The sequence below is a fragment of the Rhinopithecus bieti genome, unplaced genomic scaffold, assembly GCF_001698545.2.
Source record: "Rhinopithecus bieti isolate Rb0 unplaced genomic scaffold, ASM169854v2 scaffold_49371, whole genome shotgun sequence".
NCBI classification, from domain to species: domain Eukaryota; kingdom Metazoa; phylum Chordata; class Mammalia; order Primates; family Cercopithecidae; genus Rhinopithecus; species Rhinopithecus bieti.
This window is the reverse complement of record NW_016821003.1, coordinates 809530-825270: the sequence shown is the minus strand read 5'-3', so window position 1 is coordinate 825270 and position 15741 is coordinate 809530. Positions and strand designations below refer to the sequence as shown.

Sequence of the window (15741 nt, the reverse complement as noted above, 5' to 3'; positions counted from 1 at the left end):
CCTTCCTTCCTTCCTTCCTTCCTTCCTTCCTTCTTTTTTAAGACAGAGTTTTGCTCTTGTCCCCCAGGCTGGAGTGCAATGGTGTGATCTCAGCTCACTGCAACCTCTGCCTCCCCAGTTCAAACAATTCTCCTGCCTCAGCCTCCTGAGTAGCTGGGATTACAGGCACACCATGCCTGGCTAATTTTTGTATTTTTAGTAGAGACAGGGTTTTGCCATGTTGGCCAGGCTGGTCTCAAACTCCTGATATCAAGTGATCCACCCATCTCGTCCTCCTAAAGTGCTAGGATTACAGGCATAAGCCACCGCACCCAGCCTATCTGTAGTCTTCTTGTCTTGAGAAGTGAAAGTATGAAATTTGAAGCTGCCAGAGTGTATGGAGCATTAATGGAGTGAACTACAGAGGAGGATCGTCAGTGTTTACTTAAAAGCTCTATGCAAATTCCTGGCAAAGTGTGGAAACTAGGCGTAGTAACCAAAAAAGATCCCCCTTTTCTTTTTTTTTTTTTTTTTTTTTTTGGCAAAAGACGCACCTGGGACACAGGGCAAAGACGGGATGGAACTTCAGATATTTCATCTGCTGCCCACTTCAGACAGGGAGCTGTTTGGATTTAGAGTCCAGCCATGTTAAATAACTTCTAAAAGGAGTCAGGTGATTTGCCCATCTTGGCTTCCCGAAGTGCTGGGATTACATGTGTGAGCCACCACCTCTGACTCCAAGATGCTAATTTTAAAAAGCACAAAACTCAAGCTGGGTGTAGTGGCATGCACGTTTAGTCACAGATACTCAGGAGGCTCAGGCAGGAGGATCCCCTTGAGTCCAGGAGTTTGAGTCCAGCCTGGACAACATAGCGAGACCTATCTCTAAATAAAAAAACAAAAAATTCATCAACCACCACACACAATGAATACAAAAAGAATTATGTGTGAATACACCAAAGAGTTGAAAGTGAAGGATAAAGGGAAGATCTTGACAGCCATAACAGAAGTAAAATCACATTACATGCATGCAAACAAAGATATGAAACATGACTGACTTCTCATCAGAAATTATATAGAAGCTCTAGGCCAGGCTAGTGGCTCACACCTGTAATCCCAACACTTTGGGAGGCCGAGGCCGGCAGATCACAAGGTCAAGAGATCGAGACCATCATGGTCAAGATGGTGAAACCCCGTCTCTACTAAAAATACAAAAATTAGCTGGGCACGGTGGCACACACCTGTAGTCCAGGAGAATTGCTTGAACCCAGGAGGTTGCTGTGAGCCAAGATCACGCCACTGCACTCCAACCTAGTGACGGAGTGAGACTCCGTCTTAAAGATAAATAAATAAATAAAAAATAAAGAGAGAATACATAGAAGCTATAATATAATGGAACAATATCTTCACAGTGTTTAAGGGGGCAAACACCTGTCAAGACAAAATTCTAGATCTTGAAAATACACTATCCCAAAATAAAAGAAAATTATAGCCATTTTACCATAAGTAGAGAATTCATCACCAACAGACCTGCACTACAAGAAACACTAAAGAACAGTTTTCTGATTGAAGGGAAATGACACCACTAGAAACATGGATGTAAGGGAAAAAAATATATAAAGAATACCAGGAAAGGTAAGTAAGTGTGTAAATGTAAAAGATAATATGTGCTACCTTTTCTTAATTACTATATGAGATATCTGCCTGCTAATTACTATGAGAAATATAAATCCCACCATAGTATGGGGTTTATAAAATGTTAGAATACTGTATATGAAAATCACAGCACAAAGAATGGGGAACAAATAGAACTAGACTGTTACAATGTCATTTGCATTTAATATTACAGCACAATGTCAAGTCTGAGTGGACTATATTAGTTAAGGACAAATATTTTAAGCAACCACTTAAATAATTATGCAAAGCTATGCACGTTTGAACCCATTCAACAGTCACCTCAAATACTAAAAGTGAAATTAAAACTATTAATATCAAAATTATGATTTATAATAAGTGGTAACTATGAACCAGATACTGTGCTAAGTTCTTAGGTATCCTTATTAAAACAAAAAGCAAGGAAATGAAATAGTGGCTAAATGGAAGAACATGACAGAGAAGACATGCTTGCTCTCTTTCTGAAACAGTCATTCAGGATATGATGAAAAGTCCACCAACACGTAGCTAATCTACAGATTCCTATGGCAGGAAATAAGATCAACAAGAGAAACCAAACTGCCATCACTTATGCCATAACAAGGAACTTGATTAGTTGAAGAATATAACTTTTTTTTCCTGCCAATATTTCAGATTTTAGAAGAAAAAAACTAGCAGTTGGGGAAGCAAAAGAGTCAATCAGTGTGATTTAGATTTCCGGAGATAACCTCAGACTCTCAACAAAAATGCATTTGGGAAAGAATATGGCAAATCTTTTTCTAGAATGGAAAGAGTGTGTTTGAGCCCAGTTTTACTGATTGGGCAAGAGGTTTACAAAGTAAATACACAGCTACATACCACAGAATTACAAGAATGACATGAATAAAAATAAAGAGCTGAATATAGGTGATTATTTGTATAATAAAAACATCAGGAAAAAAATTGAGAAGGCAAGTGATACAGTTTGAGTCTTTGTTCTCACCCGAATCTCACCTTGAATTGTAATCTCCATAATCCCCAGGTGTCAAGGATGGGACTAGGTGGAGGTAATTGGATCATGGGGGTGATATCCCTCATGCTGTTCTTGTGGTAGTGAATGAGTTCTCACAAGATCTGATGGTTTTGTAAGTATCTGAGATTTCCCCTGCTTGCACTCCCTCCATCCTGCCACCCTGTGAAGAAGGTGGCTGCTTCTCCTTTGCTTTCCGTCATGATTGTAAGTTTCCTATGGCCTCCCCAATAGTGCAGAGCTGTGAGTCAATTAAACCTCCTTCTTTTTAAATTACCCAGTCTCAGGTTATTTCTTCATAACAGTGTGAAAATGGACTAATGCAACAAGCAAAAATAAGTCATAACCCGAGATAGCACTACATCAGTATAGAATTTTGAATAAAGTGAACCTGATATTTTAATATAGGCTGGTAATTAAACATAATATATCTCTCCCTCCCCTACCGTATTTCTCTCCTTCTATAAAATATTAGCTGTGACTTTAACGAAGTGTCTTCTTCTGTTTCATGTATAAAATTGTTTTCAAGATTTGACAAAAAAATCATGTGTTAGCATAATGCATGGAGCATCATATTTACTAAATAGAAGGTAGCTGTTACTAATGTTATTTCATCAGCAGCAGCAACAGCAATGAATCTGAGAACAAGAAAACATAACCAATTAGCCAATTGTAGAAGCAATAATGTCTTTATTTATTAGCAACATTTATTACGTTCTTAGTACAAATCAAGCCCATCTGTCTGAAAAATATTATGGGGACAAGTATGATTGGGGCAAAGAAGACAGTTATTCTTGACTAAAGAAAAATAGCAAAGACTCAGATAGAAAGGATCTTTTCAGGAGAGGAGCTGAAGTCTCATCAATTCTTGAAGAAATAAGTGTTAAGCATCATACATGTAGCATTTAGACTATCATTTTTATATAATACGGCCAGATTTAGGGAGAGGAGTTGTCATTCTCAGTTAGGCGGTAGACTACCATTCTCTCTTCAAACTCTGCTGTCTACCTAAACTGGATTCTTCATCCAACAGACACATAGGAATTACTCAAAAATGTTATTTGAACATCCAAACTATTTGTACAATAAAATGAATTTGAGAAGTACAGGAGTAATAATTACTGGACTTCTAGTAAGTTCCAGGAACTTGTAAAATGATTGATGTCAAAAATATGAAGTGATTATTGCAACACTTAGAGGTAGAAATGAGAACCTGCAATTTTTAGATAAGGAAATCAGAAATCAGAGAGGTTCTGAAATTTGCCCAAGGACACACAGCCAATAAGTAAAGGACTGAGGAACCCCAGTCTGTTGGACGCACACTCTGATTTTCACTCTAGCACCACTGCCTCCCTAATCCACAAGTGATGCCATGATTTTCATCCATTGTGCAGAATTATTGAGTCATGTAGGTGGTAAGTATTTAAGCCATTATAGCAAAGTTTGTTTGATGTATCATGATTAGCAACAGTGATCAGCTAATCAAACTACTAATGATAACCTCATTGGTGCCATGTTTTAGTGCTTACGAAGCACTTTCTGGTAATTGTATAATTTGATTCTTAAAATGACAATGTGTGGCAGAGATTTCCCTTCTTACTTTTATAGGTGAAGAAAATTAAGACTCAAATAAATTGATCAACTTGGCCCCAAACTGTTAAAACTCTGAAGAGGAAAAGTTGGGAAATGAATTAATTCCGGCTCAGTATCATATGTTCTCCAAATACAATGCATGCCACTTTCCAGCAGGGCAGGATGATCAAGAGCAGAGTTCTCAGGAGTCCTTCCGCTTTTCAGCAATAACGTGTGGTATATTCCTCAGTGGGTAATTACCCTTTCATCTCCAGTCTTAGATCTTAGTTATGATTCTGGTCTCCTCTCCATGGAAAACATTTTTGAAAGGCCACTGAAGTGCCCTGGGAATACAGATTCTGGTCTGACTTCTTTCATACCACATACAACCTGGGAACATTTTTGTGATCTCAAAGAAAACACCGAAAGCATTTTCTGTCATCAATTCCCATCCATATTTCTTATACTATGCCATAAAGAAAACATTTTAGATAAAAGGTTATGCATTTTAGTTTATTGAGAAATTGTACTCCATATAGTATTCTCCATACTTTACAGTAGATTACTTCTGCTCATTAATATAACACATATAAAACATGAAAAAACGTAAGTGTCTTATTTCCTAGTTTGATTTCCAAGACTTGTTTCAAATAATTGATATAATATTAGAATAATAGTCAGGAAATACTAGGAGAGTCTGTGAGAGAATAAAATCATACAATAAGGGGAATCTGTGAAGCACAGTTTTATACCTTCTTCCTTCTCTTCCTTACCTTTCAAAACAAAATTTCCAGTTGGTAGACTTGAATTTTAGTAGCAGACAAGTGCTAGTTGAACAAAATAAGATTTATCAGCCTTGTTTCTAAAGCACACATGCACGCACACACACATACACGAAAACTATAACGTATATTCTAAAATTTAATTGTAGAGTTTTCTTCCATTTTATTTAGAATAGATATGTTCTATTGCATTTTTGTAATCCAAAGACCATTTCCAAATAGATACGGCCTAGAATTTTGCTGTCTCTGAGAATAACAAATGTCAGAACAGTAGCTGAAATAGAGTGGTTTCAGATTTGGGCTTACACTCCAGTCAATCTAACAAATTGGAGGAATATGAACAAAGTATATAAATGTCCTGAATCCTCAGTTGTTTATCTAAAAGTATAGAAAATCTAATTATCCTTGTACCATTTTTGTGCAGACTGGATGTAACAAACAGTAGATACTGTTATTTATTGGCCTCTGTAATTATTCAGTACATTCTCTCTTATATGAAGTGGTTGAACAGTAACTACCTTTCTGCAACATTTGTAACAAAATTAGTACTAAAATACATAAAGAATTTCTAAAGATATGTAGCTGATTTTTTAAATGTACAAATACATGAATAGGAATTTAACAGAAACATGTTTGCACATACACGGCTTTATCGGTAATCAAAGAAATGTAGATTAAAATCATGATGGCTTTTGTTTAGAGCTGGTTCATTCAACACAGCATGAAGTTCTTCCTCAAAAATTTGTATAATGTAAGTAGAGAGGACAACACAAAAGGCACAATCACAAGGACAAAGAGAAAAGATAAAGAATTAGTTTACTACTAATGGAGGGAGGAGTTAAGTAAAAGATTACATTTTGAACATTAAGACCCTCTCCCCAACCTTTCCCCAACATCTCTCAGGATACAGGCAAAAAGCCTTTATCAAATTGAACACTGGAAGTGTCTGCTCAGAAATAAAGTATATAAATGTCCTGAATCCTCAGTCGTTTCTCTAAAAGTATAGAAAATCTAACTTTCCTTGTACTATTTTTGTGAAGACTGGATGTAACAAACAGTAGATACCCAGTCTGGGTTAAAAAAAATAAAATAAAACTAGTAATGTCAGAGATTTCCTGGTGAAATGAATCAGCCAGATCACTCTACCGTCCAGCTCACGTTAAAAGAAGTCCCTTCCAGAGATTTTCATCAGCTTTTATTGCCCTGCTGTTAAAATGAGAAAAGTCAGCAATTACCAGACAATTGTAAAATTAACATGAGTAACATAAGCTAGAATAAGTAAAATATAAAAACACAGACAGTCGGGCGCGGTGGCTCACACCTGTAATCCCAGCACTTTGGGAGGCCGAGGTGGGCGGATCACCTGAGGTCAGGAGTTTGAGACCAGCCTGGCCAACATGGTGAAACCCCATCTCTACTAAAAATACAAAATTAACCGGGCATAGTGGCTTGCCTGTAATCCCAGCTACTCAGGAGGCTGAGGCAGGAGAATCACTTGAACCCAGAAGGCAGAGGTTGCATTAAGCCAAGAATGCGCCATTGCACTCCAGCCTGGGCAAAAAGAGCAAAACCCCATCTCAAAACAAAACAAAAAAACAAAACAAAACAAAACAAACAAACGAACACAAAACAGGGAGGATATAGGACAAAATGACAGAAGGAACTTGGAGGAAACAAGCTAAAGAAGGGGAAGAGAAAACATAAAAACAACCCTTACTAATGTCTTCAGAGAGACAGGGAGAGTCACATTTAGTAAACTGGCTAATAGTATAGAACACCTGACAATACCAAGTGTACAGGTTGAGAATTTAGGGAAAGAACAACTTTTTCACAGTGTTTTAGTGTTAAATTCACTGGAATTCAAAACTCACAGAATTGTGGTTCTCTGTGTAGTGGAGGGGCATCAAAGGAACTCACGATGTTCAGTTTCTGGGCCATAATGAATTGCGGAGTGTCTTTACAACTCTGCTAGTTGGCCAACAGAATGGCAATATTGGTAGAGAGAGTAGATAAATATAGGACATTGTTAATGTTATGTGAGAGCGAGAGAGATACACATGTGCACACACACACACATAATTCTCTAGCATCTATAAATGCAGTAAAAATTTTAAAATGAAGTGAAAGCAGAAGACATTCACTGGTATGCTAGCTACATTTTCCTTTAAACTAAGACACATATTCCTTGACGCTAAGAGAAGTGAAGGCTTGGAGCTTCGAAAAATCTGGAATCAAATCCTGGTTCTGCACTTGACAGCTGGGTGAAACTTGACAAACCAACTTATTTAAGCCTTAGTTTCTTTATCAGTGAAATAAATTAAATGAAATAATCAAATACGTTCTATGAGGGTGTTTAACACGATGCACATACCAAGTTTGTAGCAAGGTTATTGATCCAAAGTAGAAATCAAGTAAATATCCATTATTATTACTGTAGTAAAATATATGGAGTTTTCTTTCCACCATGATGGTTCAGTCATTCTTATCAAATATTTTTTCTTCTTTATATTACTTTCTTAATTAAAAATGTAATTATTTTGTTAATTACAATTAAACTTTGTCAATGCCCCTTTGTTAATTAAATAACCTCTCCAGTTATCTATCTGTATCTATTGATTCATTGAGTCATATATATGTATATCTCATATACAGATATGTGTGAGACATCTGTACATATACATTTACATATATATAAATTTCAATTGTTAGATATATCTATTTGCCTGAACCCCATCTTACTGGGGAAGTTAAGTCTTTATTTTCCAGATGGGAAAACAGGCAAACACTTCCCAACTCTTATATAGAGTTTTAGCTCTGTAAGTCTTTATTCTAATCCCACATGTTAATATCATACAGTCAGTTTAAAGGTTTTTTTGTTATTTATCTATCCAATATTTGCTAAATGTCCCTTTATAAGGGATTTTTTTTTTTTTTTTTTTTTTAGACAGGGTCTTGCTTGTTGCCCAGACTGGTCTGAACTCCTGGTCTCAAGTAATCCTCCTGCCTTAGCCTGTCAAGTAACTGGGATTACAGGCATGCGCCTCCACTCATGGCCCTATTTCAGGATGTTTCAGATGTTCTATATATGACTTGAAGACCTAATAATCAATTGTATAGGAAGAAAGACTATCAAAGAGAGGAGGAAGAGGACATGAAGTATACAAGAGCTCCAAGGACCAAAACTGGTATTCTGTGCTGGATTGAAATATGTCCAACAAATATTAGCTTCTACTAAAACCTGCTAGGGATAATGTGCTTGCGTTTTACATTCTCTAACTTGCCCAGATTACACTTTGAGAAATCAGAATGGTCTGTAGTTACAGTTGTATGATTATTGGTGAGTGCTGGTCTTTCTTTCTTCATTCAGCAGCCAGACACCTGTAGCTGGTGGCAGTCATAAACCACAAAATTGAATGGAAAGGCATTTAGGCTATAATTCAATTCACACTTAGTGATTGCTGGAACAGTTAGCCCTGGTGACAACCACTTTACCAAAGAATCAAATTTGGATTCATTTTTTTCTCATCCTAGAAGCTATAGAAAAACTCATATTTGAGCTTGAGCAAGAGATCACAAAGCCTCCCTTTAAGCATTAGCTGTGAAGAGGTATTGTGTATATGTGTGTGTTGGTTTAATTCTGTTTGTTTTCGTTTTTTGAACAGAAGTCTTTTGAGGTACTGAGTTACTTTGAGTCTTTGCTGATGAGAACTGTGTATTCACCCAGACAGCATTAACTTCTCTTAGGAAAGGTGTTCTGGCTCCTGCTGAAATTATAATATAAATAATGAAAACAAACATTTATTGAACCCTTACCTTATGCCAAGAAAAGTGTGAAAGACTTACCTTGATTAGTTCATCTAATACTTAACCCCATGAGGAAAGTATTAAACTCTTTATCATATATATAAGAAAAGTGAGAACTTGAGAGAAGAAAAGAAATTATGTGCTCAATTCAATGAAGCCAGTGTGATGGAGTGCACCATGAGTTCATCAAAATCCATTTTCTTTTACTGCATGTTAAGCTACATTTTCCAACTTTCCTCGCAGTTAGGTGTAGCAACACAATTAACTTCTGGCCAACAGATTGTGAGAAGAAATGGTGTGAGTCCTTCCAGATGAACATGTTTAAGAAGTGGATGGGCTGGGTATGGTGGCTCACGCCTGTAATCCCAGCATTTCGGGAGGCCAAGGTGGGTGGATCATGAGGTCAAGAGATCGAGACCATCCTGGCCAACATGGTGAAACCCTGTCTCTACTAAAAATACAAAAATTAGCTGGGCATGATGGCACACTCCTGTAGTCTCAGCTACTTGGGAGGCTGAGGCAGGAGAATCGCTTGAACCCGGGAGGTGGAGGTAGCAGTGAGCTGAGATCACGCCACTGCACTCCAGCCTGGCGACAAAGCAAGACTTCATCTTAAAAAAAAAAAAAAAAAAAAAAAAAAAGGATGGTCCGGATCAGTGGCTGTAGGAAAACAGCCTGTTGCATGACAAGAGTGATGTCATCTTGAAAGGAAACCACCATGATGTCCGATGTTTGGCTCTTGCATACCAAAGGGTTCCCATAGTAGAGATAACTCCTCATAAAGATGTTTAACTTTCCCAGTGTTCACTGGTTTTGCAAAAAGTCTGAGGCATGACCAACTGCATGCTTCACCAAAAAAAGCTTACTATATAAAGGATATATTCTGGAGGGTGGATGGGGGGAACACCATCTCACAGCTGCCCGAGACATTGCTTTTGTCTGTAAATCTTTATTAAATGTTGTAATAGGGACTTATGTAAAGTCCCTATGACCCCTTGAGGAACACAGAAAAAACTGCCATGCACCTTTTCAAGGGGGCTTCTGCCTTCTTTATGGAGTCCCAAGACTCGGGGAGGTTTCTCTCAGGTCTAAAGCTCTGGTCTCTTTTGCACTGAGCTTCATGATATCTGTGGCTTTCAGGAGTACCAGGGATTATTACATTGTACTATGAGAGACCTTTGAGTGTGCAACGGCTGACAAGTCACTGATGGGGGCTGCAGTTCTGGATGTGACTGTCAGCATTTACCACGAGTGGTTATCACTGCAGGGGCTACTCCTATTTTTTTTCTTTTTCAAGTCTTTAGATAAGAAAAGTGTCATTTGAACACCTAGAGTCTATGGAAACACTCAACACTGAGGGATACAACTCCCGTGGGGGATAAACTGATCATAAGTTGGGTTGCCCACCAGCTTCAAAAGGAATGTCCCTGCAGTGAGGTGCACTGTGGAAATGTTGCACTGTCTAGTCCCATGGATTTTCCCTTTTGCGGGGGAACCAGGATTAAGTGTAAATATGGTGCCGGGCACGGTGGCTCACACCTGTAATCTCAACACTGTGGGAGGCTGAGGCAGGCGGATCACCTGAGGTCAGGAGTTCGAGACCAGCCTGACCAACATGAAGAAACCCTGTCTCTACTGAAAATACAAAAATTAGCTGGGCATAGTGGCACATGCCTGTGATCCCAGCTACTCAGGAGGCTGAGGCAGGAGAATCTCTTGAACCAGGGAGGTGGAGGATGTGGTGAGCCAAGATCACGCCACTGTACTCCAGCCTGGGTAACAAGAGTGAAACTTTGTCTCAAAAAAAAAAATGGGATTCTTGATTTTGGGGGATTTAAGTGTTCTACCTTTCAGCTATACCTACTTTTTACATACGATAAATATTAGGCCCCAGAAATGGCAAATGCTTTGTGGGCCCAATTTGTTAATAGGCTCCACCTTAAGCTCAGTGGTCCAGTTGGAAAATGGAAATAAAATGAGAAGCTAACTACATAAATGAAATTGATCTCCTTATAAAATCCTGTAGTGAATTCCTGTAATTTTGTGTTACCTTGGCATTCTTTTAAAATTTTCCTCCAACACACTGAAATCCCTTCTTAGAAAAGCTGAATTCTTATGCTGCACTTCCACATGTAAATTTGTTACCCTGTTTGCTCTAAAGCTCTGTAAGGGCTTTGGCCATGTGGGACAGATAAACTTTAGCTTGTTCCATTTACAAAGTTTGAATCAAACTGTCCTTTTAAGCTAATGAGTTTTACCCTTCTCATAGCTAAAATTTAAAAATGAAAGCCATAAAAATCCTTATTTGTCTGTATTTTATGTATACTTGTGTATGTGCCTGTTTGTATATTACCTACATAATGCCAAACTGACTTATAAATAAATGAGTGCCTATAAGTCAATAAGCCCAAACACTATTCAAGTTTACATGACTTTGACTTTCTTCCAGATTTTTTAAAGTCATAAAATGGTGGCTTCTCTGATGTGTTTGATACTTGCTTGACTTGCCTGTGAGCTTATGTCTTAGAGTCATTAATTCTGTGCTTCAAACGGCCACTGTAAAGCCTAAGGCAGCTGAGCACTGCCTGGCCCAGTGGTGCTTCCTAGCTATGCCGAAAAGGTCAGAGATCATCTTCATAGCTCCGTCCTTTGTCCTGAGCTCTACACTTGATGTGCAAGTTCAGGACCCAGATAGGTCCTAGCCTAGCCGTCCTTGGGTGCCAGATGAGTAGTTGGGGCCCAAGAAAAATGGAAAGGTTGACTGGGTGTGGTGTCTCACCCCTGTAATCCCAGAACTTTAGGAGGCCAAGATGGGTGGATCGGTTGAGCTCCAGAGTTCGAGACGAGTCTGGGAAACATGGTGAAACCCCATCTCCACCAAAAATACAAAAATTAGTGGGGTGTAGTCACACCTGTGGTCCCAGTAACTCAGAGGTTGGAGGATCACTTGAGCCCAGGAGGCAGAAGTTGCCCTAAGCCCAGATTGTGCCATTGCACTCCAGCCTGGGTGACAAAGCAAGACCTCATCTCAAAATTTAAAAGTTAAAAAAAAAAAAAAAAAGAAAACAACAACAAAAAAACAGGAAACTGAAGAAGTCATTATGGAAGGTAGCTGTGTCATAGTTTCAACGCTTTTCAGTAATTTAATATCTTAAACTCATGTTACATTAAATTAAGCCATGGCACCACTAAAATATATAATTAATTAATTTTAAAAATAAAATAATCATAAAATGCTGAAGTCATTTCTAGAAATGTTAAAATACTAAAACATTAATTACCAAATATAAGTTTACATTCTTTGGCATCTTATTTTTTATATACTGTAGAAAAGTTAAACATTTAAATCTTATAAATAAAAATTAGGGAAACATCTTTCTAATAAATTATGAAATTTATTTTCGTCTACAAATACTGATATAAAACAGTTCAAGGCCAGGTGCAGTGGCTCACGCCTGTAATCCCAGCATTTTGGGAGGCTGCGGTGGGCAGATCACCTGATATCAGGAGTTCAAGACCAGCCAGACCAACATAGAGAAAACCCATCTCTACTAAAAATAGAAAATTAGCCAGGCATGGTGGCACATGCCTGTAATCCCAGCAACTTGGGAGGCTGAGGCAGGAGAATCTCTTGAACCTGGGAGGCGGAGGTTGCAGTGAGCAGAGATGGCGCCATTGCACTGCAGCCTGGGCAACAAGAGCGAAACTCCATCTCAGAAACAAACAAACAAACAAACAAAAACAATAACAAAAAACAGTTCAAAATTACTTCCTAGGTTTTTCACTGGAAATTAGAGTTAATAAGAGTTAAAATTGTAATCCATAAATATATAATGAAAACTACTAGATATAAGAGAAAAAATTCAATATACAGAATGTATTAACAAAGTAAGGTGTTTTTAAGAAAGGAAGGTTGTAAAAAAGACATGAGTATGTATATTCTGCTAAAGGGAAAGTAATTTTTTCTAGTTTGGAGATTTTTTTTAAGGTTGTTTTAAACTGAATAAGTAAAAAGAATGATAGCTGAAACTGAATGAACATAGAAAGCTAGGGAAAGAAAAGATATAGAACAACTTGTAAGAAGTTATAAAAGGTTTATGAAAATCTTAACTTTTGTGGTCTGAAGCTAAGAATGGATGAATTTGTTTATAAGATTTTATTAAAATTAGGTTTAGTATTGATAATACACTAATATAAAATAAAATTTGATTTTCTTCTCTGAACAAGAACTTTAGGTGGTATTAATCAATCAGCAGTAGTAAATGATTTTTGTTCACCTTTTGAATAAACTGGTAATTAAAAAAAAAAACAAGGAAGGGGAGAGACCAATTCCATCTCATGCTGTCTTTCTTAGTTCTGTCAGTTTGAAAACTGAGTCTTTTCTCTATCAAAGTAAAGGATATTGCTTTTGAAATCTTTGAATTATCACTCTGGTTAAATGAAAGACTATTATCTTACAGTGACCTGTGATTCTATTTCATTTTGATCAAGTGCCTTAAGCCCTTCTTATTTCGATGGTGTTTTAAACTTTTGATATTTGATATACTTTCCAAAATCAAATTTCAAATTCTAAAATCAAGGTTTTTGTGCCCCAAATAACTCTGAGATAACACATAGTTCCCCTGAAAGGCCAGAAGAGACGTGTTAGGCTTATTCGGTATGTTAAAATTATATGGGAAACATTGTCAAGTAAGAAATGGTGTTTCACTTTCTTCGAGTTATATTTGTATTAATATGTGTTTCAAAATTGTATGAGATACCTAAAAATCTATATGTTGGTGTATTCAATAATTGATTTATTCTGATCCCTTTTTCTAAAAACCTTTGGCAAATCCTAAAATTTTTTGTCTTCCAGAAATTTCATGAAAAGGACCTTGACAAGTAATTTTGAATACAAGTTTCTGATAACTTTGGATAACACACCATTGGACTCGGAGAAAACTTCAAGAACTGTAATAAAAAACTGATATGCAGCCGGGGGGGCGGGGGGGGTAGCTCATGTCAGTAATCCCAGCACTTTGGGAGGACAAGGTGGCTGGATCACCTGAGGTCAGGAGTTTGAGACCAGCGTGGCCAACATGGTGAAACCCTGTCTCTACTAAAAATATGAAAAAAAAAAAAAAAAAGCCACGGATGATGGCGGGTGCCTGTAATCCCAGCTACTTTGGAGGCTGGGAGAATCGCTTGAACCCGGGAGGCAGAGGTTGCAGTGAGCCAAGATCGCGCCATTGCACCCCAGCCTGGGCAGCAAGGGCAAAACTCCGTATCAAAAAAAAAAAGATATGCTCACGAAGATGGCTAACCCAGCAGCAGAGCAAGAATTACATGGGACTAAACTGGTAAAAAATTGAAGTAATCTTTATGACTTTTTGTTTGAAACATTGCTGATTCTTCTTAGGCTTTGTTTTCCAGAGTTAAGAAAGCCTTTTTTCCCCCTTTTTAGTGATTTATAGCTTATAGCAATTAGGTAAAGTGTACTTTCGTGAGCAAAATTGGAACATTAGCTTTCTACCTGATTTTTCACTATTTGGAAATTATTCATGGGTATTCTTATTTTATAGCAAAATAGATACTTGCGTAAGTTCAATAAAAATGTTTTCTTTTGTAACATGACACTGTGGAGACACTGATTATTTTGCCAAGGCTGTGACTGGGATGGCATATTTTCAAATATAACCAGACTACTTTGAGGAATTAAAATTGACTTTATAGAGCCAATAAAAAGCCCCTTGGAAAGACTGGCCTGAAACCTCGTCTGTACGATGCGCTTACAAGGTTTCTGACCTTGTAGTAAGTAAAGAAAACCACTTCATGACAGACCCAGACACTTCGGGATGTTTTAGGACCTCCAAAAAATAAAAATTGACCTAATTTATGTAAGGGTTACGGGCATAGACTTTCTGAGAAACCAGATTTGTCACCCTCTTTTTTCAGCCTCTCAGCTCCCTAGGCCTTTGCGGGTAAGTTGGCAATGTACCTACTCACCATGGAACACAGACTGAATGGAGGACATGCCAAAGTCATTGGAGGATGATGAAGCCACCAAAGGTAAGAGTCTAGATCTTGGATTGATTTTAAAAAGCACCACCTCTTCACAAACTCCCTTAGGCACTCTTTAGACTTTTTCTAAGTAAGAAAGCAACTTTTAAAATGTCCGTGGCTTAACACAATACGATGTAATTGTTACTAGCTATAACATGTATGTAAATGCTAGCTCCTGTCAGGGTCATTACTGAGTGTGGAAGTCAGATTGTGTCATTCAGGAGACCAAGATATCAATGGCTATGCTATACATGCATCTACATTTGATGAACAAATTCTCCTCAGTGTAATTCTGAATACTTGCCTCTATTCCATTCTATTAGCAACTGCCTTGCTATTGTGTTGATTGGGGGGCTTAATTAGTAAATTACTTTGACTGCATTTCCAATAAAAATAAAGACATATATATATATGTATCTTGCATTTATTATTTTTCTTGTATACATTAATATTTTCAAGAGAAGGGAATAGGAGAGTCACCTTTTGAAAGCCTTTGTTTTGAGCCTTGAGTATTTTAAGACTAATAACTCAAGAAATCTAACAAACCTAATAAATATTATACACACTTTTGCCTCCAGAATGCATATAAATATATTTTGCATAGAATCCCAGGGTCCACAGAAATGGATTTAGGACTCCTGACATATGTGATTTCATATAATTTAAACAAAATATTTGGTAGCTGTTTTATTACCAATAATAAATATTTCTTTATTAATAAATTATTAATGATGAATTGAGCTATTATTAATAAATAATATATTATTAAAATTATTCGTTCTTTAAAATAATAAATATGAAATGATATTATTTAATTTCACTTTACAGATGAAGAACTTACAACATACATGATAAGTGACTTACTTAAGCTCAGACATTTGGTATTTACCAGAATTGGGA

The 15741-nt window shown here is 37.2% G+C and overlaps 1 protein-coding gene across 1 annotated transcript in view; it reads right to left on the bottom strand.

The window, feature by feature from the left end:
* Positions 1-10333: 10333 nt before the first annotated feature.
* LOC108520650 (putative uncharacterized protein encoded by LINC00269) overlaps positions 10334-15741 on the bottom strand; it is a gene marked incomplete at both ends in the record, with an annotated part of 7327 nt that continues 1919 nt past the window's right edge. Inside the window, 2 exons of the mRNA XM_017860083.1 lie at positions 10334-10438; positions 12366-12436. Coding sequence (XP_017715572.1) covers positions 10334-10438; positions 12366-12436 — 176 coding nt within the window. The remainder of the gene's footprint in view (positions 10439-12365; positions 12437-15741) is intronic.